At 44.3% G+C, this 27,878-nt stretch overlaps 1 protein-coding gene across 5 annotated transcripts in view; it reads right to left on the reverse strand.

The window, feature by feature from the left end:
• The window catches only part of Mp (collagen XV/XVIII-type protein multiplexin), a 197,303-nt gene that overhangs the window by 131,267 nt on the left and 38,158 nt on the right, over nt 1–27,878 (reverse strand). For all 5 annotated transcript variants that reach the window (XM_076906045.1, XM_076906041.1, XM_076906042.1 and 2 more), the window contains exons 3-4: nt 23,661–23,926; nt 22,823–23,098 (exon numbers count right to left, since the gene is read on the reverse strand). In XM_076906045.1, the coding sequence (XP_076762160.1) occupies nt 22,823–23,098; nt 23,661–23,926 (542 nt within the window). The remainder of the gene's footprint in view (nt 1–22,822; nt 23,099–23,660; nt 23,927–27,878) is intronic.

The following is a 27,878-nucleotide window of genomic DNA, read 5'->3' on the forward strand; positions in this document are numbered from 1 at the left end:
AGAATGTCGCATCCGGCAATAGAGACGTGTTCTGGTTGCGAGAGCCAAGAACGAGGCCCCTGTTGCTCTCGAGCGGCGTCGGCCCGACGATCTTTTCATATTTCATTCGTTTCCGATGCGTCAGACCCCCGACACAGATGCGACACCCGCTATTTGTTTCGTATTCTTATAAAATTTCATTGAGAGATCAAGAGACCGCGCTGTGGTCGGTGAAACGCAACTGGGCTACCCCTCCTAAACATCGCGGTATCCCTGAATATATTGGCTGAATTCCAATGCGTGACACGAACAGGGGTGGCTACTCGTGCAAGATGAAACGAACAGTTTCTCGGTCCAATTGCTCTATCTTTCTCCTGGCCGAGTTGCGAATTATATTTTACTATTTCCTGGACGTTTATCGAACGGTGGGAGGATTAAAAAAAAGAAGAATGTCACATAAACCAAGTTGGCTGGACTGACGTACTTGTGTGTGTTTATTCGAGTATAACGAGAGATAGCCACGTCAAAAGTAGACAATGCAAGTTTCGGTTGAAATAGGATCAAGAAGAATGGAACCTCGGATATCGCGTAGCCTAGATACAAAATAAACCTTGTGGAATACCTTCCCTCGGAATTTATATTCGTCTATCTTTCGTAGACATCTTTGATACTTTAATAATCGACGAAGGAACTGTTTCGACGTGTTAACGAATTGGGACGAACGCGTCCAGCGGGATCGAAGACTCTATGAGGAAAAAAAGGAAGAGATTCTCTCGTTTCCCAATGAATCACTTGGAACAGCAAAGTTTTGAGCGGCGCCGATTCCCAAGTTACCCTTTCGAGACACTCGCGGAGATGAAAGGCGGAGATTGCGATCTGACGAAGCGCGGAAGACTCGAAATCGTGTCGCTTTGCCGGATAAAGTACGATAAAGCCACCTCGCGAAGCTTCGCCGCACAAAGCTTCCTCTGTTCCCGACTGGTGTAATACACTCGAAGAGGGAAGGGAAAGACAAGGCGTGCCGCGACAACGAAGACAGAAATGGGAGAGGAGAGAGAGAGAGAGAGAGAGCTTTTCGAGGTATTCTAGACCTTCGTAAATGCACTCGGGAAGACCTTCATGAGCAGCAACCGCATCTTTGCCCGTCCAATTAGCGACTGCATTAGGTGATTATTTGCACCGATACCAGACGGTGCCTCGGCCTATTATCCGGCCTGGGAGGAGCCCGAGAAGGGAGGTTCTTTCTTGATTATCTGTTACTAATGAAGTCCGTTGTGTCGGGGAAGAAAGGAAAACAGGTCGAGCCATGGGCAAAATACCGGTTCGATAGTAAACCAGGTTAAATTCTAACGCACCGTTCATTATTTTCCACTCGAGACGATATTCAAACATAAGCACGCGAGAATATTTCCTGCCTTTTCTCTCGAGTCATTCATAGATTATGAAATTTTCAACGAATTTAATAAAACGACCAGTCTCGGGCTGTATCTCCCTTATTTTGTCTAGCCGCGTTCTATTTACGCGGTGCCCTTTTTGAGAAAATAAAAAAGTTACGTTTTTAAAAACAGAGGCACCGTTGCGAAAGCGAACAATTCATGAAAAGCCAGGCTTGTAACTTCGCCGAATATTATACTCGTTTTAATACCATTACACGACGCGGTGCCAAACTTTCAAGGGGATCTCGGGGGAAATAATTTTCAAAGAGAACTGGAAAATTCGTTTCACGCGAGATGTAATACAACAGGCTCGTCTCCCTTTCCATTCTCTTTTGAAGGTTTGTTTCACCTGGCTTAATTAGAAAAATTGCTCACCCGAAACTACGGGGATTTCTTTACATTTCGAAAATAGTATCTCGCGTGCCGAAACGAATCGCGTTCGAGGCGGTTGATTACTACCACGCGCGAGACAACTTTCCTTTCGTTTCACGTTCATTTTACCCGCGGTTCATTTCGCGCTGGCGAAAAACTCGAGAACGAAATTCCGTCGTCGGACGCGTTATATTTAAAATAAATCTTATTTAATTTGTCGAGGGACAGAGAAGATGGAACGAGTAGTGATTGTACGACGTGCCGTCGTAACTTTGAAACAAAACTTTGCTTCCGCTAGGTGGAAGAGATAATAATGTCTTCTGTAAGAAAAACGTCTCGGTCCAGAATTCTGACCGCGAGGGCCCTTTAAAAAATAGCTAGATTTCGCGATGCATAAACTCTTCAGAATTAAAAGACCGGCAATAAATCTTAGTCGGTGGCGAAACTTTTTCTCAACTTCACCCTGCACCCTGAAAATCGCAACAATCTCCCTACGAAAGTTACCACTCTCGAAACGTCTAATCTCTAAACGGAAGAACCAGCTTAACGGTTCGTTGGCGAGATCGCGAATGCGCGTCATCTGTTCGACGAGATGAGAAAAAAAAAATGCCATTAGGTACATGTAGCGACCGCGACAAAAGGAAGAAAGTTTAGTAAACGTCCCTCTTCCGCGAAAAGGGCTGCGAACGATCGAGCACCATCAAAACAGTAAACGAGCGTGTCTGGTGGATTTACGAGTTCGCACGGTGGCGGTCGCAACGCCCTGCGAGGGTCAGATAAAACGGGCTAGAACTGCTCCCGATGCCTCCCGTCCCCCGTTTCGAACCGGATTTTCCCTACGAATTTCAGCTGCATCCGCTGCGCTCGCGAATAAACGATGACAGCCCGCAAAACCGTGCTGTCACGCGTTGCACCTGATGCGTCATTTTTTCCTACGGTTTCTTCGCCGTGCTGGCCGCGATTTCGAGCTAGAAACCAATCGGTAACGGACCTTGCTCCGCCGTGATGACGCGTGCGAACAACGCGGTAACGAACGCGATATAAGTTGGAAGCGTGTTCCGCGGCCGCGTCTAATTAGCTAGCGGCCGCTAATTAATGTTCGATTCACAAATATCAGGAACCTATACGCGGTCGAAAATAATTTGTAGCCGGTTAATTAGCACTCGCGGCCGGCCCCGGTCGATTCGCGACAAGCACAATAAGAGCTTCGCGTCGCGATGCCCGGATAATTATTTTGTGTTCGTTACATGGGATAATTAATGCAATTAGGTCGCGAATGATCAGCGCGCGTCGTTATAACAGGCTCTCGTTGACGTACGCCACATGGTACGCGAGCAATCGTTGAGAGAATTACTTAACGGTAGATTAACTTTTTCCTTTATAGTCAAAGACCGAAAGCGCTGGTCCTGCTGTACCAAAGTGACGCCTGCAAACAAGACAGCATGAATTATTCTGGTGTCAACATGCAAACTTTGAGTTTACCTGAACCCGTGGCTCATAACTTCAAACTTGGTAACCCTGAATTCTACAACTTCTAAACTCTACTATATTACCAAACTCATAGAACTGCTAATCTCGACAAACTCGATATACACTGTTCTAAATTCCCATTTGTAAAATCAGCGTTTAGAATCGCGGCCCAACGCGAGCTAGTATCAGCATTCTTCCGCGTCGAAGTCCCCGCGTACCCCTGTATATCACGGTTCCCTATCGACGACATTGTCGTTAGCGACGCCGCTACATCGAATAAAATACCCGTAGATTAATTCGTAAAACCGTGTTTTCAAGCAGGGGGATTCGTGCAATAGTATCCTTACCATTCAGAACGCCTTCTCACGGGATCCAGACTGTTTAGATGGTCATCTTTTGATTGCGTGGATTTATACGAGCGTCCAGATCAGATAACCGTTAGTCCAATTCGCCTTGGAATCGTCCTTACCGCGGACCCTTCGCCTCACCCTTCCTACCTCACTTTCGGAGAGCCGAGTCCAATTTTCCAGATACCCTCTTTTTCCTGCTCTACCCTCGTTCTCTCTGTTTGTCTCTTTCAACCGTGCTCCTATCAGAAGATTCTTCCTCCTCGCGCCGCACGCGTCCCAGATACCGAAAGATAGCCACCGAAATAATCGCGTTTATTGGAGAGCGGTAATTATGGGTGGAATGCTTAATTCTGATCGGTCAGAGTCGAAACGAACACGTTCGACCATTTCTAGAGTGCCGCCAAGTTTATGAGACGCTCGAACTTTCCCTGGTGAAGTGAAATACGCGTGGGACTGCGGATATTTCAAAACGCATTGGAAAAAGAGCAGGTGCGAAAGTTCCAGGCGAGAGCTACCTTCGCTCGAGCATAAGAACCACTTTTTTTTCAGCATAGGTACTTACCGTTTGTTTCCTTTGCGAGCAAACAAACTGCTCTTATTCTTTTACCGTAGAAACGGAATTTCTTTCCCTACGCTCGCGACTGTATGAAAAAAATGATGCTCGGACAGAGTTTGTAAATGAAAAGGTAAATATTGTAGCGCAAACCACGCTGGTACCCCACGTCGATAGAAGAAACGCTCTTTAATTTCCAGATTACACGCAGCGGCTAATTCCGCAAATTGAACGTTTCAATGTTTAAACATTTGAACTTTGAAAAAAAGAAGAAGCTATTAATCGAGTCCTTAATACGTTCGTTACACGCTGCGAAGTCTGCGCACCTGGGAGGTGCAGTTGAGAGATGTACCGAAGGGACGATATTTTTCACGCGCGATGACTTCGCGTAAATAAACGAACCGATGGGAAAGAGGAAAAAACTGAGCACGCAGTTTTCCGGAGAAAATTGCCCCTGAAAGGAACGGAACATTTTTTGACAAAACAAAGGAGCCAACGACGCCTGCGGAGAAAGACTATTTTTAATTCAAACAAAAATAGGAGAGAAATATTTTCGAACAGAGTCGCCTCCATAAAGAGAGGAACAATATTCATTCTTTTGAGGAAGAAATAAGCGTGGCGGTAGTTTCTCGCACGGAACCGCGATGTATAAGAGAAAGGTTTCTAGAACAACGTTGTTTTCCATAAAATATTTCCAATATCTAACAGCACTTAGAATCTATTAACGTCGAAAATTGTAAACGAACATAAGTTGCGCACATTTAACGCACACACACCACTCCAGTAGTCCAGGCGAGCATTCGATCGGTTGCACATTATTGGAAACGCATTTCGAAGCATACCTTTAAAATAAGCCTGGGTGAAAAATTGTTTCTCGAGATTGAAATCTATCTCTTTCAGTGGCATGGGAAGTAGTTGCCCCGAAATCGAGACCCCGAAGAGCCGATAAGCGAGAAGAGGAGGCGGCCATTTATTATGCAACCGTAATCCCGGATGTCTCTTCGTTTTTTTCTCTCTTTGGACGCGAGGCAGTAATAAACGATTACTCCCGGATTTATTCCGCACGACAAGAGTGAAATTTAACGGGCGTTTTGTTCGCCGTTTCGAAGTGGGCAAGCCTGGCTACAGGAACGGCCAAGACGGGTTTCTAATTCGATCGGCAACATTGCCGCGGAAATTTACGGGCCGGAAGTTTATCTTACCGGTTAATTCCGCTCGCAACCTCTTCCGCCCCGTCGATACCCTTATTCCAAGTTTCGTTCCCGAGAATCTCCGCTCGGATAATGCCGATGGGGGCAGAATGAATGACCTTTCTTCCGCACCTTTAATTCACCCCGGCGATTCTCAGCGTGTACCGAGGTTACGTCGCGCGACAAGTCCGTCAGGGATTTTCCAGAGCCGCGCAAAGAATTATTGCCGACCATCGAAACATGCCGACGATTTTCTAATGCCAATTCCCGTGGATAAGAGACCCGGTGCCGTTCGAATCTATTCGATTTCATACGCTCTCCTGTGCGATACGATTAATGGGGCTTGACGATTAAACGAAACGTATGCTAACGAACGGCTTAACGAGATAATGCAATTACGTAACAATTAACGATCCTAAGCTAGGAAAGCAAGAGATAACTAGGTAATGATTATTTCATGTTAGGTAATGTAATAGCGCTCTCGACGTAGATAACATAATGTTAAGCGGTACTTGGGACGGTAAGCTCCAGTGCTAATGCGTAATTCAATCTGTGGTATGAACGATTCATCTACCGTATGGCTCGAACGAGTCGTCTGATTCGATCAAAGGAAATCTATATGACCGATTCCTTGCTATCGTGTACTCGATGGAAGGTTGCCTGGTTAAAATCAAATAAAATGTACCGGACAAATCTGTTCCAGGAAGATAATTCCACGTTACGCTACACCCGCGTGTAAACCGTGCGATTCCAACTGGAGAGTTAGCGAAGCACATTGTACGTCGCGGTACGTGCGCGCGTAAAACACACGTTACACATAACAATTATAACGCCAAGTACTGGCATTATTATTAGTAGAGGAGCTAACTTTGTAATCAAGTGTTAACTAAATTTAAAACTAACATTATCCGAGGGAGAAAGTACTCCGCGCTAGGTGGTATTAGAAGTTGGCCTCGCTCGAGACTACGATTGCAACGACCCTTTACGACCTGCCGCTCGCAACTTTGAACAACCTGTTCGAGCGAAACAGTCCATCCACTTCGCCGGACCGTTATTACGCAAAACGGGAAGAGAAGAATTAAAATTGGCCGTGTCAGCTCTTTTTTGTTTTGGCGAAAGGAGAGAAGAGCGCCGCCAGGGGGGATGCCAGGAGAGGGTTCGATGGCCAACGGTGAGAGAAAAAGGAACAGGCCAGACGCGTTTATCAGACCTTCGGAATTTTTCCAGGACTCCGTCCCTGGCGATAAATCGACGACACGGGCGTTGCTTCGGCCGCAAATCCAGCTTTTTGGAAAATTAAACGTCTCTAAATCTCGTCGACCCCCTCCGCTCTCACCCCTCGATGAAAAGAGTCCGTAATGTCTCCCGCTCCCTATCCCGGCTATATCGGCTATTTATTTGCTACTGGCAGCCACGGCATTGCTACCTCTGTACGTACGTGTGCCTGGCTACGTGTATGCATGTATATTTATTGGAATTGAGTGGAGAATCCGCTAAGAACGGCCAGGATATATATCTCCCGTGGCAAAGGAACGTTCGTGCAAAGGGTCGAAACCGGGTAGGCGTTAAGAGATAAGAATTACTGCGGTTCCTTCTCTTCTTTTTCTTCCTCTTCTTCTTCTTCTTCTTCCCCTTCTTCTTGGGAGATGCAACGCAGCAACGAAATGTCTTGCATTCGTTAAGCATTCGTTTAACTTATTTCGAACGCGCGACGAAAATTAATAAATCTCAATTTATAGCAAAGAGCAGGGACGAGAAAGGCTTCCCAGTGAACGTGTACACCGATTTACACACGTTTAGCGTTCGAGTAATTAACAAATATCCCATAATGAGGTCGAGGATTTGGCATGCTCTTTGAAAGGTCCTTTGCGCCTTTTCCATCGTTGCTCTCTCCTCTTCGACGTTCGTTTCGAAGCAAAATTACACTTCCCCTCTAGTTAAGGAGATCTTCGTTTAACGATCCACATTCTCCGGCTCCGTTAATGATCTCGAATCTGAACGCCGTGCTGTAATATTAGCAACACGCTTACGCGCCTCTCGCAGCTTTGAAAGCTTTATGAGCGTGAGGGCTGTTTTGCTTGGAACTTGTCAAAGTTAATTTCGACGGGAAGCATCAAGACAGTTTAACGGGTATTATATTAATTTCGCGGTTCGATATTAAATTGAAATTGATATATAATCGAGGTCTTTAAAAGAGTGCCATTTCACAAATCGCAACTGGCTCGCGATAGTGCTCGAATCGATACAATTGGACGTTCCGTAATTTCGACGCGTCTTTAATTAAATATGCGATATGTTAACACGTGTCATTTCACTTATGAATACCGAGGGAATCAAATTTTCAGTAAAATCGAACAGAAAAATGAACGTTATGCACAATACGAGCACGATAAATATTTATAAACGCATAATTACCTACACAAATAATTAAATGCAATTAATTTCGCATCGCATTAAATGATATTACAATTCCGTCTAAAATCAACTCTCAATTATATAAAGTAAATAATAAACAACAATTATACTAATCGGAATCTGCAGGGGCTTTTCCAGATATAACTTCACCGATAGAGGATTTATACCGGAAGTTCTAGCAAAACACTTTTTCCACGAGGCAATTCTTCGTTCATTAATACGCGTGTCGCAATTTTTCCGAGTTGATGTCGAATCGGCAAACAAGTTTCACGAAACGTTCATGCCTCGTTGCGAACGTCAAAACGACAATCAATTTGAACCACTGAAACATACGATTTTTTTTTTTTTTTTTTAACAAACATCGACGCCATCGTGTGAAAGCCGGAAACAATGTTACCGTTTACATCGATCCCGTTTTTCCTCCCTGTATTTCCGCCTTTTAGTGCCTCTACGTATATTTAGAGATATCGTTGCGTGACAATGCGTTCCAGTAACTGACGAGCACGACGTCGAATTCAGTTGTCAACCCTTTCGATACCACTTTCTCCCGATATTCGGGCAAAATACGTTGAACGTAAACGAATTTACGTGAAATTACGTTTAGAGGGTAGCATGTAATTGTTCGATTACAGGATTAGTAATTAATTTCTAATTCTCTCCCTCTGGCAAGGACCACTTTTCGCTCTAATCGTATAAATAACCCCAACATGTTTCCCCTTTGTAAATTGCTCGCGTCCGTGGTCCGCAACGAACAGGAAAAATCCGTTCCGGCGATTCGGAGTCGCAAAACTCACGGGTTTAACCCCGAACAGAGCCACGAATCGCATTGCCGCTACTTGTTGGAAATTCCACACAACGCGACCTAAGTGCCACACGGTTCTACGTTGTATGAAAGGTGACCAGCTATTTTGCAGCGTTATTTCGTCCCCTAGATTGCTAGTTCTAAGAACGGTAGGTGAGTACACGTGTACCAACACGCGTACACCCGCAGGGATGTACAAATATTCTTCTTAACACTACGACCGAATTTACCCAACTAAATTCTTCGACCCTCCATTCAACATTTTACCAATATTATAATTTCACCTGATTTAGCCTAATCTACTTTATCATTTCTGTTCGTCTTCCGATACGTCGAAGAGAGACAAGTTGGAAAAGAGGGAAGTAACGAAATCAAGGTGGCAATTAAGAAAGTAGATCGACGAGATTATTGGCTCGAGTGGAAATTGAAAAGTTGCGCACCGATATTCGAAAATATATTTGCCAGAGATACGGACCTGGATTCGGGGAAATCACCCTGGAAAATGGTGGAAAGGCGTCTTCCGCGTAGCACGAGTTGCACGTTTCCTTAATAACTTGCCGCGACGCCAGCCATCGCGTTTCGTTTATGTGTTCAAACATTTATTGTCCAATAAACCACGAGCGGATATCGCGTGGCTCGGTAACGGCGACCTGCCCGCGAAACGGAAAATCGAGTTAGAAAGAGGCGAGGGGAAAAAAGGTAGGAGGAAATCGTTGGTAAGTAGGAAATGAGAGAGTCGGAACGGTCAATGAAATAGTAATGCTTAGAAGTCGGACTTACGCTTGCCCGGTAACGCTAATTGAGTCGTACTTTTGTGGAGGAACCTTGCATCGCGGAGATCCTCTTTTTTTTCTTTTTTTTCTCTTTTTTTTTACTGCCTTAACGTTCCAGATTTTTCTAATTGCACTTACATTCGAGAATGGCTCGCGATGAGTAACTCCACTTTTTTTTTTGTAATTAAACGTTTGAATAAATCCTCAACGCTTTTCGTAACACTTTGTTATCACCAATAATGAGTTTTCGAGTGCGAATAATAATAGCTTCGATCCAGGTCGAGCATTTCCACTTGTAAGGGAGCTAGATTTTTCTCAGCGATACTCTTAAAGCAATCTCCCGAATTAACCCATTTGGGAGCACTGTTGCGTGAACGTAGCTTTTCATTCACAATCCTTTTCAGACGATTCCTGTTATCGGAACAAATTGACTGAGAAATGATTTCAAATGAAACGCCGCGTTAACTGATATCAATAACCTACGGTCCAAGTATAATTCTCAGCTCGAACAGCGAACATTCTTTCCCCCTTATCGAGCTGATCGTAAATTCTTCACTCGAAATGATGGGGGAACATCCGCGACATCCATCTTTCGCGAAACAAAAACCAGCTGAAAATACACGATTCTTCGGCTCGTTAAACGAATCACTCGCGATAAAACGTGTCGGATGTCTGTTCCAATTCAATTGCCCCCCAGCGGTTCGATAAAGTTGATACCCGAAACAGAGTGCCCATAACAAAAAACAAAAGGGGGGAGAAAACGCAAAAAACCAGCATTTAAAAAAAAAGAGAGAGAGAGAAAAAGGGGAGGAACAAAAGGCAGGAAAGTAGCAGGTTAAATAAACCATGGTAACGCGGAGGCAAGGAAAGGGAAAAGGGTCCCGGGTATGAACGCGACAAAACGTGACGGGTATAACGAGCGTTCGGTCGTTTTAATAAATTAATTTCATCGGCGGGCTAATTGTCGCCGGTTGTTTTTCCCTGGCAAACACGCGACCAACAATTACACCGCACCGAACGGCGAACGGCGCTGGCGTGCAAATAGCGTCGGGGCTATAGCGTCGGGACGGTTAGCGAGGCAACGAAAAAGGACGGAAACGGGGCGAAACAAAAATGGGGAAAGGGAGAAAGAAGCCGGGTGGGAAAGGAAGAATTTGTTTATGCTAATCGAAGCCCGCCGCGATCGCATTTTAATCAGTCGGCGATTGCTGACGCGAGCCAATCGACGTGATGGAACGCGGATTTGTCAGTGGCAGCTTTGCATTTTCGACAATCTGGCTTGATTGCTTGCGAATACGCAACGACGAACGCATCCAGAGATCAACGCTTTCGACCGAACGGTGGTTAAATATAAATACCCTGTGTGCATACTAATCGCGCACCCTGGTCAAAGATAGATTCGTCTGTAGTGTCTTGTGACATTGAAATTTCGAGCGAAGCGTGCAGAGTAGCCTCAGAGTCGCGCAGTCTCGATGAAATTTGGAACTTTGCATCTTTTTTCAGAATTACTTTCTTATCGTCTACGAAGTGTCCACGAAGAGTGAAAGAGAGCGTAATTCTGGCGATCCATCTCGAGTTTAAACGCGATAGTTTAAAGGTACGAGAATGCGGTACATCCGATACGTATAATCGATGATATGACGTCGCTTTTAATAATGCATGTTAATATCGTTTAAATATGGGAAACGGAATTATACAATAATAAATGACACTCTTTTTGATCAAATATCGATACGTAAATTACATCTCCCGATCAAATGTCAAACGTGACACATCCGTACCGGTTACACCGAATTATATCGTAATGCGACATCAAAGTATCAAGGGATTACTAATTACCTGTCCGGCAATTAATGAAAGCATCTGCATCGACGATTTCCATTATTAGAATTAACAAAAGTATCTTGAACATTCTCCGCGCCGCACTTCCAACGTGCCAATTAATTTCCTTTAACGCGCGACTCCATTCCTGAATAATTCATTACGCCGAAACGAAACAAAAGCGATACAAAACGAGAGGCAAAGCCGATGTCAACAGCATCGTAGCGTTTTATAATTTATATTACCATTGGTGGTCAATAAAATTTGAAATCTTTTATATTACTTTATAATCGCGTCCCAATACTGTGCCGATACCTGTGGCAATCGCTTGCGATTAAATCGAGTTACAGGTTTATTCGTAAATTCACAAATTTGTAAATTATGTTTACGTTATTGCAAACTTGTTACCCGAAGGTTCAACGGTATTCGAAGGGAATAAGCAAATTTGTAATCATTGTTGCCGCGGTACTCTCCCGTTTTCTTTGTTGCCCCCGGCTCTCTGGTCAACAGCGAAAGGGAAACCGATGGGAGAGGAAATTGGTTATTCGCGCGGATTAATCGAAGCGACACATTCCGGCAATCACAATATCCATCTACGTTAAGCGAAAAAACAAGGAAATGAATATGAAATGTCTCCGGCGACCTTTTAATCGAAATACTTTCTTTTATTTCGTTTCTTTAATTAACTGTTCGGGCTGCAGCTCGATAGCGCGGCTCTAGAACGGAAGACGGGAACATCTTACAACTTCTTTCCGCCGTCCGCGCCTTTCTTTCCCTCCCGGTTGTCTTGCTCGCTCCGTGGAACGAAAGTACGTTGTTAAATTCGTAAATACCCAGCTAATTACTTTCGCATCGTTTCCGGTTTACCGCGTCTCGCAGCTCCCTGCACCCGGAAGATTCCCCGGGTTTCGAAAGAAGAACTTTCGTCACGTCGGAACCGAAGAGAGAAAAGTTTTCTGTTTACGCTCCCGCTCGAAACTCAAATGTCAGCGTGGCCAATAAAATTTATCTTTCAACCCCGCAGACTCATCGGACGGATCACCTTCCCGCTACTTTCAACTAGCCACTCCTACTTTTTTTCCCCTCCGCTTCTTCTATGAGAAAGTTTAATTGTTCCACGGCTGGCCGGATCCTAGGTTTAGTCTACTTTAATTAAAATCTTTGTCGGCAGCCATCTCGCGGGATAACGCTCATTGGCCGCAGCACTCCCCCTGTAATTCTCTTGTAACGGTAATGATGATTTTAATGCGCGAGAGGAGCAGAGGAGCAGCTACCAAGGAAACATTCTATTATTTCAAACGCGAATTCAAGAGTAAAAATTCCCATTGCTCTCCAGAATGGACCGCGATTTTCCATTTTCGGTCTTTATTTCATTCGCGGACCACGAAGTGTCCGAGTTGCTGCGTTACTTTCAGAAAAACGCACCGAAAGATTTAAATCGGAAGAGAGAATATACAATTTCAGTCGAGTTTGTTTCGCAGTTTCGGAGCAGAGCACAATATTTCGAAAGAAGCAATTAAAAATATTGGATTGGGTTAAGAGCAAAGACTCGTTACACGGCTGGTTAATTGGTTTTCGCGTAGCGTCCAGCTCCAACGGTGAAACGTCGAACGCGGCATATGAAAAACAAAATCGTGGATATATTTGCAGAACCATTGTTGACTCCGTCAATACGTCTATTGCTTTTTCGAACGTACGCGTTTGTCGCTGATTCGACGTCGCGAACCAGATCATGCTCTCGATTCTTTCATCGTGTCCACGAATTTTCAGATACGTCGCGCGCAAACGAGCAACGTTAACAGAGCAGAAACAGAAAAGGCAAGTCCGATGTTGCGAAGACTTTTTGCCGTTTGTAATTCAGCAACGATGGACGCATCCAATGCAAATATTATTCTGATTTCATAAATATTTAAACAGGAATATTTTGTGCACTCGAAATATAATGCTATCAATTTATTATGCGTTCAATTCCTTTCGATTCTCATCGACCAGGTTTGGTAATAACCACCCTTTGGTAGCATCCAAAATTTTCCGTACAAAATTCAATCAAACAAGACTCTTCAATCAATACCAAAATATTTCCCCCGTGTTTCTAATTTCTAATGCAAACGTCGCGGGACGATGCAACAAGAACGACAGCTCCTCGATGAAAACTACCCCTATGCACGAAGAACCGGGTGCACCCGACTGCGGAAGCGAGCGGAACCGCTCGGAATAATTGCTCCGGCGAGTAACGCGTTCTAATCGAAAGCACTCGACCCATCTGATCGTCACGTAATCCCGTTTCGAGTCTTTAAATAAAGGGAAAAGGGCGGTATTTCCGGCGGAACTCTGAGAAGGGTCCTCGAGCGGGATCGCGGGACGGCGATCGAGGTAAGAGGGCGCAACGATCGAGGCGCACGGTCACGAGGTCGACGGAATTTATACGGAATCGATAATCAATTTACCATCCGTCCGATGGAACAGCACCGAACGGACGCGACGCGACGTCGCTGCCGCTCGAGTGTCCCCCGCCGCTCGACAGGGGACGATTCCCTCGAACCGAAGGTCGAGATGAAAATGAAATGCGCGGACATCGCGAATTTCGCGATACACCACGGTCCCGAGGACTTAATTAACCGGCCACCGGTTCCAGAGGTGTATTGATTGCGGTAAAAATGAACCCGAGCGCAATGCGTCGGTTACGTAAAGAAGCGGAGAAGTGAAATTCCATACGAGGACGCGATACAGAACGATCGAGGTAAAGTTCGATGGGAAATTGAACGATGATTATGTAATACGCGTTAAGACAATACCGACTTTTGCGCTGCGTTCTCCACGACTACCCGCGTATGCCCCCTTGAAGGAAAATTCAGTCGAAATTAGGGGAAAATTCAATATTATCTAATTAATTAAACGTTTCAATGAAACGTTCAGCCTGCGATTATTTTGGGAGAATAAACGCCGCGCCGTTAAACGTTAAACAATTCCATGGTTTTTGGTCATCGGTGGTTTCTGTCTGACGCCGCGTGACATATTTCAAGCGATATTAGATTTCCCGCGTTTAATATATGGATGATTTGCATTGCCTACCTAAATTCTACATTAATTTTGCCCGATTATTTAGGGGACTGTATCGTTTGTTCGAAATATCAGTTTACGCAGTCGAATCTCCCGTAAAATATCTGTGTCTGTCTCGTTTCTAATAACGGACAATAACATGGATAGTTCGTGCACACAATCTGCGCTTCCCTGTTAATATTAGTATTAATTTGCGAATCTATCTACGCGCGTAGCACAGAGCTTCGCCTAACTGAATTATTCAAAAACCGCCGGCACGAAGAACGAAACTGAAATTAAAATACCAGAACGGGCCCGTTTTGATTGGATCGCCGTACTTCCGGTCTGCGAAATGCTAAGATGAGGGAAAAAGTAGAAACCGGAGGCACATGGGAGAGGAAAAGCCGAGCAAAAGAAAATCCGAAGAACGAGAGGAACTCATACGTGTCGACGCGAAACAGCGAGAGGATCGAGGGTGTAATCTTTAAAGGAAAAAAAAAAGAATCAACAGGAATTCGACGAGCGAAGAAAACGAAGCTCGACGACGTAACCGGAAAGGGAGAGAAAATTACAATGATCATCCCCAGGAAGCGTCGTGGAGCGGTACTTCCGTCTTGCTGAGAAGTTTCCGCGCGAGACTAGGGCGGTCTACTTCTAAACGGCTAATTTCATGCCGCGGAATAATCTGTACGCCTCGACACCGATGTACCAAGACCGTATCGGGACTTGCCGACGTAAGGATAACTCTTGGAAATCACCGAATCCTCTCTATGTCGCGGGGCTTTGAGATTCCTCCAAGTTCATGGCGTGTTCCGGCTTGATTTTGATTGGATGTCTCGAGACCCGGCTCGCCTCGATTTGCAACGGAAGCGCGGCGATCACGTCGAACGGGGAATGGTTGCCTCGCGTCCAACTATTGTGCAATTCGATTTAAGTTGATTTTCCTACCGATTCGGTTCGCTGGCTTGTTGGTTGGCCCTGTTCGTGTTCGCCATTCGTTCCTATCGAGATTTAAAGCGATACGGATGAAAAAAATCAATCGGTAAGTAACGCGCGCGCGCGTGCTTGAAATATGGTTACAGTTAATGGTGATATTTTTCGCTTTTCTATTACCCGATGTTCTACTCGACGGTTTGAATTAACGGCGTTACTCGGTCGTTGTTCCATAATACGCGGTGCAAAGTTGCGCGCTCCTACACGAAAGCGCAATTAACGCGAAGTAGAAATAATGATTTCAAAAATAAGCGCCATTAGCGTTTAATTCTTCAACGACCTTATTCGCAGCGATATTTCCAACAAAACCCTATTCTACTCGAAATCATGAAACGCTCTCCATTCGTTACAGCAGAAATATATTTTAAAAATGCACAGTTGGAAACGCGCTTTCAAACCTCGCTCTTCAAACGTGAAACAATCGCGTACGATATTTAATCGTAATTTATTTCCAACAGAATGTCCGACGGTCATGAAATATCGCGAAATTGTATTAGAAAATTGTGTTCGCAATTAAATGCCTAATTTTTAAATTACATATACAAGAGAAGTAGAGATTTTTTGATCACCTTTGGTAAAAATCAAAAATCTTCCCGTTGATCCATCAAAAGTATGCGGATCTATCCTTCTCATCACCGAGCAACAACAAAAAGCTCCCGCTAGATATACAACAATGAAGGAGGCACGGTCCTGCTTGGAAAAGGCTGCCTCTAAATGGCTAATTTCATATAACGAAGCAATCTCTGCGTCCCGACGCCTGTTCCACGGTCGTAACGACGTTCATTAAAGAAACGCAGATACGGACAGCGGGTGAGGAAAAAGGAAAAGACCGTAATGCGCGTAGTCTAAGAACATAACATGGTAATATCCATAATTAATCAAGTGCTTCTTTTTAATCCGCTTACATGATTCAGTTTTTGAATCCATCTACAACGAGCGATGCGTGTCAGCGTTGAATCGCGTGCCAATAAATCATGTAATAAATTCTGTTCGATACAAATTTCTGTTTAGTTGTCTTTCTCTCTCTCTCTCTCTCTCTCTCTCTCTCTCCCCCTATGTTCTTCTATTTTTAACGTTTCCATGTCGATGTATAATAATAAGGTATAATAATTTGGACTGAAATTCAGCAAGCCCCTCGAAGCACCCTAATTTCCCGTCTTTATTAAAACATCCTCCGTGAGTTTCGCAGGCAATATAAAAAACTATCCAACCGGATCACCGGATGATGCAAAAAGGAGCCGGTATATCGCGAAACTAATGCAAGAACAGCGTGGCTCCTTTGCGCCGAGAACTCCTGACCAATACCGAGGGTGGCTGGCTAAGGAAGGAACATCCCGTGAATATGGGGCAGAACAAGGGCGGCTCTGACCCCGTTAATTTCGCATAGAAAAAGCTCGTTTACAGTTCTCCCGATACGAGAACATCTTACGCCCCTCTCGAGCAAGAAGGAAGAAGGAAGACGGAGAAAGCAGCCAGGCTCTGCTTTTATCTCTCGCCGGCGTACGTCCACCTTGATGCTGATGGCGCATTCCACATTCCGGCTTATGCTTCGCCGCACCATGCGCATCCACTTCGTCCTCGTTACATTCCCCCGTCTCTTTCTTTCTCTCTTTCTTTCTATCCCTCTCGCTCCTCGCGCCGGTTATATATCCTTACGATCCCGGAGAATAGTATAAGATACACTTCCTGAGCGTCAATGAAGCCCCGTGGGCCGTCCTTATCCGGGTTTCATCCCTGGAACATCCAGTTTTTCCCCCGTGAAGATCGCCCGGCTGACTTCGGACATCGAGTATCAGGCTGACATCGGGGAAATGAGAATCCCCCGAGCGAAAATGGAAAAATCCAGCCTGGACACTTTGCTTGAGGCTCTTTTACGGTGTTACCTTTCTCCTCCATTTTTTTTCTTTTTTTTTTCCTAATGAGAACGTAGCTGCTGATTACAGCGAGATGGAGTCGCGCGGTCGCCATTTTACCTCGCCTTGTTACCGAGCTTCGCAAATTGGAGATTTTAAACCCTTAATATTTGTCAAATCGAAATATTAGGAAACTTTATATGAAAAAAAAAATAGAAATATATAGACGTATATATAGAGCAATGCAATATGCAGTTTACCCTGATAGAATTTACGCCACCGCGCCCTTATTTACCAAGCAACGCCCCGCGAGGTATCAGGGTGTACCTTATTTTACGTTTATTGCCTAAAAGCGTCATATTAATAAGTAATGCAAAATACGGACTAGATACCACACGTCCGGGGAGACTGAATGCTGCATTATCTTTGTAACACGATGAAACCTGCACGAAGGTATTATAATGCCGCTGTAAGCATAACCGCAGCAATGTAAAATGCGAGCGGATGCGGTCTAGCCGCCGTGTTCTTACGTAAGTTACGGCCTTTTTATGCAAATTCGATCATAAATTAAAGACCGTTGCAGCTTTCGCCGCGAAATAATTGTATGCGTTCGCCCACTTTTTTCTCTTTTCCGGAGGCTTCGCTTCTCAACATCAAAGAGAGAGAGAGAGAGAGAGAGAGAGAGAGAGAGAGAGAGAGAGAGAGAGAGAGAGAGAGAGAGTCGATAACGCAGCATCTGCAATGATCAGCGACGCGGTAGATTTGTAAAGTGGAAGCTGACGTTTAATAAAAATATCGTTGAACGTAATTCTTTCTATCGCGAACAAGCGATTTTTAGCGAAAAATTAACCGCACTCGAGGGCTCGCAAGTGGAGAACGGGAAACGATATTCCAACTAACAAGGAGCAAGCAGATCGATCGAATCTTGGAAAAGGGAAGTGGAAACGATAAATATAATAAGTTTACATGCTTTCTGGGTCACAGGTACGCACGAGTGGCCAACAAATTTCGGAGGTGAACACGGTTTCTTGTATTTTGCGCAGAAAAAAGCAAGTGTCTTTATGATATCGGAAACATATACGGCACGGACGAAATACGACGAAAGTAAATTTAATTTTCCGGTTGAACGCTTCGAGCTTATTGACCGTTCGTTTGCTTTGGCTTTAAAAAGTTACCCTCGGAATTGGAGCACGATGAATGTAAAAATATTAGCGAAAAAAAAAAATCACGAGGGTTTGTTGAACCGAGGGCAGCGAACTAACGAAAGGGACGTATTTCGAGATCGCGGGGTCAGTTTCCTTCTTGAAGCAAAGATATTCCAGGAGAATTCGGCGACTTGATATAAACGCTGAGAATTGAATTTCGAAATCTTCCGAAAATCATTCGGTTCACTCTTGCTTTCGGTGTTTCGCGAAATAGAAACGTTGGGAGAACTTAACGTAGTTTCGCGAATCGGTTTATTCCATTGATTGATCGAATCGGAGCAAGCCAGGTGCATCCGATTCGCAGCCGAGCCGTTCCCAACGAATTCATACTGGCTCGAGCAAATTTATTCCGATCGAAACAACGCGAACCAGAGAAAGAGTCGGGGAGTACAGAGAAATTCGAACGGCGCTCCCCTAAAAGAAAGGTGAGAGATCGAGAGGGTGAGCTCGACGACACACGTAGATAAACGACAAATTGTACCCGGGTCAGATCTTTCACCCCGACTTGCTGCCTTTTGTGGCGTCGCGCTGCTCGTGCTCGATGTTTAAATTGTTCCACGCCCCCCTTTGTATCCCGACGTGCGTTACTCGATAACGTATATCGCGTGTCCAAAGGAAAGATTATGTTCTTCCTGAAAACTGAGAGATTCAACGAATATTCCCCATTACGACCGTGTGCCATTTCGTTTTCTGGCCAGTCGTAAAGGTGATAAAGAACACCTTCCACCGAAGACCTACCGTCGACGTGATTCAACGTTCTGTTTCTTGTAAACAGTTTCCGGTCACGTCACAGTGAGACGAAGCGTCTAGGCAAAGATACACGTCCGATGGAAGTTGGATATATGGACTTATAACGCATTACAGTGTCTCCACCATTGCTCCCGGTGAAAACATTGCCCGTATGACAACTGTTGGTCATGTCCGACACAGACGATGTAGCATATTTCACGATGCTTCCCCTTATTCGACTCCCATCTTTACATAGCGAATTGTTAACAACATCGTTAACGTTTCGCCGGAATATTTACTCGGTCAGAAATCTAATTAACGCGAAACTGACTCGATTATCCGGTTTAATCAATTCCTCCAGAAATAAAGAAATCTCGGAAAGGTAACCGGTAGCTGCCTCGAGTGGATGCCACGCTAAATAATTCCCGGTCGATTCATAACCGAGCCACGGCTTATGAAATTCTAACGGCAAAAGCGCAAATTTATCAGGTTCGCCAAAGTCCCGTGCGCCGAGATACACTCGACGTCGGTCAGCTAACAACGTTTTCATCCCCTGAATCTGATCCGTTAAATTGTTCCCGATAAATCCAGGCAAGTTCGCGGGAACATTTTTGCCCGAGCTTGGGCTGCGACAGCGGCGCGAGTAATCGTACGTGATTTTAATTGCGAAAGAATGAAACGTGAAAAATAAACGTGGACAAAAAGGGACGGTATACGTTATTCAATGGTACGCGTAATTCAACTCATTTCCTCTGGCATGGAATAAAGAAGGAATTCACGGATCGCGAGCCACGGAAAGGGAACTTTTTCAGGTATCGTTACCCTCAGGGGGCATGAAAAAGTCAGGTAAAGGAGACACGGTGAAAGGGAACTGTCAGATGGAAATGGCGGTGAACACTCGATAAGAACGTCTCCCGGGAACCACGTTATCCGACTGAACGTAACCGATGGGCTCTGCATGTGTACGTGAAAGTTGAACTTCGAGGGGTGGCCGACTTTTCGAAAGAAAATGAAATGTTTACGGATAAACGGGAACGAAGTACGGATATATCGACATTCATCGTATCGTAAATATTTTAACGATACCTTTAACGTCAGTTATTGCACTCGCAATGAATTGTTGGCGGTGAAATAGAAATTCTCTATGTGGATCGTTTTTATCGCAGAATTTGATAATTCATTCATTATTGAGAGAATGGCCTCCGGTTACTAAACGAAAAAATATACACTTGTCTGACACGCTTAAATGTTTTCGATTAACCAGTGAGACTGTGAAAGTAAAAATTGAATCGTCCGAAGGGACGATGATCGGATGTCCTCGGACTCTGTTTTCCACCGCAATCCGGGGATATGTTTTCATTAATAAAAGATATTCCGATTGGTTGGGGACGTTGGCGCGGTGAAATTCCATTTTTCTGCTTTTCCCTCTTTGAAGCGACGCGGAATCAACAGCTCGGAAAATAAATTGTCAATCAAATTCCGCCCAGCTCAGCCAAGCCAGAATTCCGTATAAACCGCTGCAATCGAATTAAATAGCCGTTTAATCGTTTCGAACGATTATCTTTGCTCTGGAAAGAAACCCGCGAACTTCGGGTCGCCGTGTACTTTCACACGAGATATTTCTGTCTCGACTTGTCCAAATGCACAATTTTTGATGATGATTCGAACAGAGGAACGTATGTTTTCGGATAACGAGATTCCCCTCCTCGCTCTCCAAGTTTTATAAACGGAATAGAAATTATTTATCAAAATGAATTCTGGCGAAAAGTCAAAGACCCGTAAAGGGTCAGACGCGTTAAAAAAAAGAAGAGGAAACAAAAACAAGGGAAACCAGCGAGCCGGATCGCGTTAATATTCGTTCGATTGCAATTACTATCTTTTCAATTTACATAGCTGTCGCGTTGACCTGGTTCCTCGTTTTATTTATTTATCGCCGCTCGGCTTACCTTCCTCCGCGTTTATTCCAAAATCATTTAGATATTTAATATCGATTGAAACACGATAACAATTTTATTGATTAAACGTCTATCCAACGTCAATCCTATCTTAATTGCTGACGTTCTAATTCGAATGACTTTGTACTCGAAATAGAAACTCCAGTTGATTTGATCGTATTAGAATGCAAAAATGTTGCAAGAATAAAATTTCCAATTATCGACGATTAAAGCTGGAAATCTGGATAATCGCGAGAAATGATATTTATATTCTCTTCCGTCTCGTTATATCACTTTACGCTCCGCATTTTTCTCCGCCTTCTACGGTAACTATTTTTATAGTGGATTAATGGTATTTCCATCATACGATGTCAGTTTGCTCGACACGTTGCATCCTAGAAACTTTTTAAATTAGCAGCGTTACGAATGTTATCCACCGAATACTGGATATTTCACGATGCGGAATAGCATTAAATAAATTAAAGTGAAAAAAAAAAAATCATTAAGGACAGGCGAGAACGCAACGTGGTAATTTCGCCTACGAATAAATCGAATCGTATTAATCGCGACAGTATAATTTCCCGTCGCTGGGTAGTGCATTACTATATAATTATAACGAAATGTTGCAACGCGCCAGATTGCAACAATTATCGTCAGTGGGTAATTAACAAAGGACCGAAGTAAATCATTGTCTTCGCGCGCACGCGTGCAAGCGGTTGTCGTTACGAGCCGCGTACGCGGCATACGGAAAATCGGAGTGCATCGGTATGGCGGCTAATTATCGTTAAGCGACGACTTGAAATGGCAGCCAGAAAATCGATGTCCCGAGCACGCCGCGGTCTTAAAATTACAAATAACTATGTCCGATTGCGTGCCGCGGGATTGTAACAAATGCCCTCGAGTTATTGCACGCAGCTGTAATCGCCGAATACTTCTCTCGTATATCGCCTGGCATTTTGCATTCTCGCATAACCGTGCTGATTATCCGATGCACTTGAAATTTAATTTCATCGCGTCACTGCACTTTGTTTCGAAATTTTCTACAGTAGAGCCGCGCGAGTTTCAGAACAGAAAGTTTCTAGGGGGGGGGCTTCTCTACGCGCAACTTTTACGGTTTTCTAGGGTTTCTAAAAACTTTCGCGAGAACACTTCTAACGAAATACACGTATAGTTTTAATAGAATAGTTAATTCTATTCTATTCCGTGCTCTTCCGATTATTTAGCCTGTTTATTAACACGTTGCTGCTCTTTGCGGCTTCTTCGTCTCTCGCCATCGGACAAATCGAATGTTTCAATTTTAGAGGAACTCGGGGAAATCTCTGCGTAGGAATGGTGGTCGTAATAAATCCTTTAAACATAATACCTACACAGGATTTCTGTACAGCACTTTTCAATCATTTCCCTCTTTCTCGCAATTCACTTTCTTTCCGATCATATTATGCTATCACCTTCCACTCATTTCTCTTTTTATTTTCTCCCTTTCTTTAACCTTATCTTATCGGTACCCTCTATTTTACGTAATAAAATGTGACGTGGAAATTATCTACTTACGCTTCTGTGACCATTGCGTTTCGTAGTTGATCTGTAATTGTTCGCGAGTCTGTTCGATTCGACGAGACTCGAGAAGTAAGTTTTAGACAGTTATTATAGTTCAGAAACGACGCTGGATTCTTCGACCAACAAGTTCCGCCTTTTTTCAAAAATAAATGAAGAATTCGAAACACTATTTCAAAATGGTGATTCGTCTCGTAGCGGTTCAACAAATTACACGAACCGTAAATCGGTCGATAATCAAATTGCGGGTTGGTTATCGAAAATCAAAACAACCCCGAGCCAGCTCAGCGTCGTTTCGACGAATATATCATTCCCGGCAGTAATCGAGAGTAATAAAGCTGTTTGTGTACTCACGTCGTATCTCTCTTGAATATGAGGTCCAGCTTGGCCGATGTACAGCGTGCTGGCTGTGTCGAACACCAATTCCAGAGGAATTCTGGTCACCCTTTGCTTCGCCATTTCGTGGCAGTTCAAGTAGAGGGTGACGTCCGTTGTGGAAACCTTGAAAACGATCCTCGACCATTTCTTCGTCAGCTTCGGTACCGTGAACGTAGCAACCTCCTCCGAATGCGAGTGCAAGTCGGAATTGGTGTAAATCAACGAGACATTTTGATTGGTGCCCGGTCCGTCCTACGAGAGAGCGAATTTCGTATTCGTGTTATCCGTGACGGAAATTTCGGAAAGTTTCCCTCGACGAAACGGGGCCTTAAAACGAAACCGGTTCCTCCAGCCATCGAAATTATCTCGAGATAACTTTCGGACGACTGGTTGAAGAAAGTTCGAGGGGGTTCGAAAGTCGAGCTGTTTTCCCGCGATCGTGACCCATCACTATCGATCCTCGTGGGGATCGCGCTCCCCTTCGGCTCGCTTTCTCTGCGGAACACGTAGACGGAGCATTATCCATGGAAACGGTACCGCGAGAACGAAACGAGAAGGATCTCAAAGAAATTTGAAGACCCGGGCAATTGCAACAACGGCCTCGAAGGGATTGGGAAACACGATGGAACGCCTCCATCCGGCGTTACAGCCGACGCGTCGGTGATACGTCGACTCGAAGGTCTAACGCGGCACCGCAGTCAATTCCTTGGAAATCGACCGAATGCAATTTTCAATTTCATCCCGATCTCTCTCGAACCCCCTCGTCGGCCTGCGGCAGGATGTTCGCACGCTTCGAAACGAACGGTGCACTCACCGAAATTCGAATGCCTAATTGCACCACTGTCTCGAAGGGATTCAGAACGGCGAAAAGGTAACTAGTCCTGAATGACATCGGCTTGAAGATTGCGACCAGAGTGAACTCCGCTGGCAGTTTTTCCGGCAGACACGTTCGGTAGGGTCGTTTAATTTCTGAGCCCGGCCGAAAGCCGAACGCCGGGAATCCGTCGAGACCCTCGTCGATGTACAAATTATCGTCGTCTTCCAACGCCACCGCTGCCTGGAGTAAATCAAATTCAAGCTCTGAAACAAAAACCCGCGAATGGTAGCGGTTAGAGTAGTTTCCACCGCGGAAAATATGAGACGCCATCAACGGATATTGTATTTACTATTTCAGCGGTGAAACGCGAGGATTCTTAAATCTAGTTTCCAACTGGGTTGCGAAATACGATATATTGGCAATGATTTATACCATTACGGTGTTTATGACGTTATACCGTACAACGGGGAAGGGATATTTGAAACCAAAGGCGGGGCGTTATGAAACAGAATGCGAGGCCTGTCTGTTTAGTTTTATTTGCCAGCCCGTGTTCCGCTAAATTACAAAGTCTCTCGAGTGAAAAGAGGCTAAAGATTCGAGACTTTGAACTCTTCAAAGTGTACGAAACTATAATACTTTCTTTGAGACGATTTTAGATCAGCATCGCGCTAGTGGACAAGTACTTGAAAGAGGGGGAAAAAAACGATGGCGATCTCAAAGATAATTGAAAATTTTTCCTTTGAAACGTTCCTCGAAATAATCTGTTCACAGTATTAACGAGATCTGTGTACGATATTAACCAGGAAGCTACGCGCGGCTAAATGTTACCCTTTAAATCGGGAGTGGGCGCATTTGATATGCGCCAAGTTAATAGACGGCAAACGGCTGGTCGTCGTCGTTACAGCCTGTCCAGTTATAAGTTACCAGGCTCTAATCTCGAATTCGTGTTTCATGCAAATTGTTTAAACGCAGTTCGAGACGCGCGGACCACTCGCGGTGAGCCGCGAATATTATTTAAACGCGATCGTTTCGCGAACCGCTCGCTACGGCGAGGCTGGCACAGTTTAATTAAGTACACGCGGTTTGAAACGGGCACGCGTCACGCCCGTGGGAGAGGCAGGGACGATGCTCGGAAAAATGCGGACCAGCGAAAAGTAGTTCAAACTCGAGCCGGGAGAAGTTTAATTAATTCGATGCGTGAAGACACCGTGGGCGGTTCTGCGCCGCGGGATTAGCGGGCGAAATCACGATCGAGGACTGCACCCGGCTGCTCAGATGCTATTCGGGACACGAAAAATCCCGAGAAGCTAGCGCCCTTGAACACCTTGTCCGCTCGGGCTGATCAGAATTATCGAGCAGCTTAAATTGGACCGACTTCGAGACGTAGTTAAACTTCGCAGGGATACTTTTTTCGAAATTGAAATTGCTTTTAAAAGTTCTTTCGAGCGTGGCGGCGAGCCGAAAGCAGATGCGCGAATTAGTCTTGCGACGTTGGTTCAAGTTTGCAATTGTTTGCAACAATTCTAATTGGAAATCGTATTAATTTCATATAATTCACGATAGTATTACCTATAGCCGTGCCAATGATTACGATCGTACTTCTTTAACATTATATATCACGGCCCCATATCGCGCGTCATATATCATAGAGATTCGTGACACTCGATATAGTGTGGCGAACCCTAGCTGAAAGCCTGCTTCGATAATCGATATTTATTGTCGAAATACGGGTCTACGCCGTAAATCGCATTAAATATTGTATACCTAACACTGTTTCAGATTCAAGCAACTTTTCTTCCCGCTATAAGAATCATCAGAAACGTTTTACGATTTTCTTTCGCACCGTTGTCTAAGAAAAAACCGCACTCTGAGAACCCGAAACGTTTAATATTATTAAATATTGATATTTGCAAATATATTTACACGCAACGTGGTCGACGTTGTTCAATATTTCATTTCGCATATCGTCCTTTCATAAATATTCTATAATAGCTTAGCTAATGTTAACATTATAGCTTTATAAACATTTTGATAAGTGCAACATTTATGAAATTCTGTTCTCGAACACGTTATCTATTCTATTTTCTAAATACAATAGCTGAAAGCTGCTAAAAAAACTAGGTATTTCACGCTTGAAACATAAAACATTCGATCGATGCTTTCTTCGCAGGTATTATAGAAACATAACGTAGAGGCGAAGCAAGTTACGAGCCGGGGACTTCAACGCTTGGGTAGGCGCGATCAGCTGGCGCAGTCGGAGACTTCAACGAGCGCATAAGAAACGACTGTCGGGAAACTTCTTCGCGCGTATGCTTCCCCGATACGAGACTTCGTTTCGCGCAGAAATGACAACAAAATACACGTCGCGTGTGGAATTAATAACTTACTTATTTGATGATCAAACAGAATGTTCATCGCATAATTCTATGCATACCAATAAAATAAATACGTTGCGCGCGCATGGAATTCTTTAAAGATAATTTCAATTCAAACGTTCATATGCACCAAGATGCGTACTTTTTATCGAAACATTTTTATGAAGCGAAGCTACACGTATCTTATGTATTAATATTTTTTGTCACACACGTGTGTCTAATATAAATAAAGTAATTCTACTCGTATTTTTATATCATTCGTGGTTTTTAACAGCGAAAAATCGTATACAGATCTCTCGTATTATTAAAAGTTTTATCTGGAATGTATAATTATACGATATAATAAACAATATAAACCCAAAGTGAAAGGTAATATGTTTCAGGCTCAAAAAATAAAATTAAATTAAACACGAAAAATAGGCTGCCCACGTACAAGTAACTTGGTCGACCTATTTTCATCTCTACCTCGCAAACCGTTCCTCGAGTACGTTTTAGAAAAGTTTCACGTAAGTTTGAGGTGCGGAGAGAACGTACGAAAAACATCGTTGTTGCTATCGCACCAATAGGAGAAGACGGTATTTCGTTCGAAAGCAACCTTTCGTATCAGGATCTTTCCCATGTGGCAAATACAGCCCTGAGCTCATCCTGTTCCTTGCTTATACGAATTCGCGAAGAGAATACGATCGAGTACGACGCCGTTCGTCGAGCAACGGAACACGCGCTGCCTCTCGAGCTTCGTATTCAAAACGCGAAATCGTCCTCTGGAAATAAAAAAAAAACACGTCGCCACGTCATAGAATATCGATCGCAGTTAGGTATATATAGATAAGACGATGATTTCGAGATGGGGAGGAAAGTTGAGCGTTATCTGGCCACGAGGGCCTCTCGAAGGCTCTTATCTAGCAGCGCAAAGTTTCCTCGCAAAGAAGCCGAAGCTGTCCAACAATTTTCGCACAAAGGTGGCTCGACGAGCCCTCCGTCTGAATCGATCCTCGCGATCGCCTTACGTATCACGTTCGCTTTAATGCCAGCCAGCCGCCATTATGATGCGCGAACCAGAACTACCACTCGTTGTAACCGAACGCAAACGTTTACCTCCGTTCTCCCAGCTATTGATTCCCGGTGGAAGCGTCATTTCCGTGCCGCGTGGTACGTTCGATTAAAAATTGCTGGCAATTCCACGGAGATCATCGAGGCTCGATGTGTTCGCGCGGCAACGCGGCCGCGCGCATACGGACGAAAGATTGATACGGTTGATTCGCGAGAGGAATCGCGTCGAAACGATCAATTTCTCCCGCGAGCAAACTGCCAGCCGAATCGATAGTCGGGAAACAATGCATACGAAATCACCGATTGATCCTAACTGTGCCTCGCTGCGAATGAAGATAAATGGAGCATCCGGTTTTAACGCGATTTCCCGCTTCATACGGTTTTGTAAATTTACAATCGACTCGCCCGGCAAATCAGCTACGACCCAACGGATTTAAACTGCGCGTTTCTTTCTCATTAACGCGTTAATTGTTCGATGGTTGTCCAAGAGCGAAGCCCATCCCGGAGAGCAAGACGTTTCTTAATCATTTCTCTGTGTACGGAGCCTTTCGTAGGTCGAGGAATTTTTTAGCGCCTGAAAGAGGTCTTAACGCGCGCTTTTTTCAAATATTACTTATCAGAGTTATGAACTCCTTTACAACTTTTTTGAAAGCCCTATAAGTACTCTCGTAATTAAAGTGAACCACGTGATAAAACTGCGCAAAAAATGTATCTTTCAGGAGAAAATTACACGTCAAACGAACAGAAAGTTTCGCATTTTCTTTTTTTTTTTTTTTTTTTCAAACGCGGA

The sequence above is a fragment of the Xylocopa sonorina genome, chromosome 13 (assembly GCF_050948175.1).
Source record: "Xylocopa sonorina isolate GNS202 chromosome 13, iyXylSono1_principal, whole genome shotgun sequence".
NCBI lineage: Eukaryota > Metazoa > Arthropoda > Insecta > Hymenoptera > Apidae > Xylocopa > Xylocopa sonorina.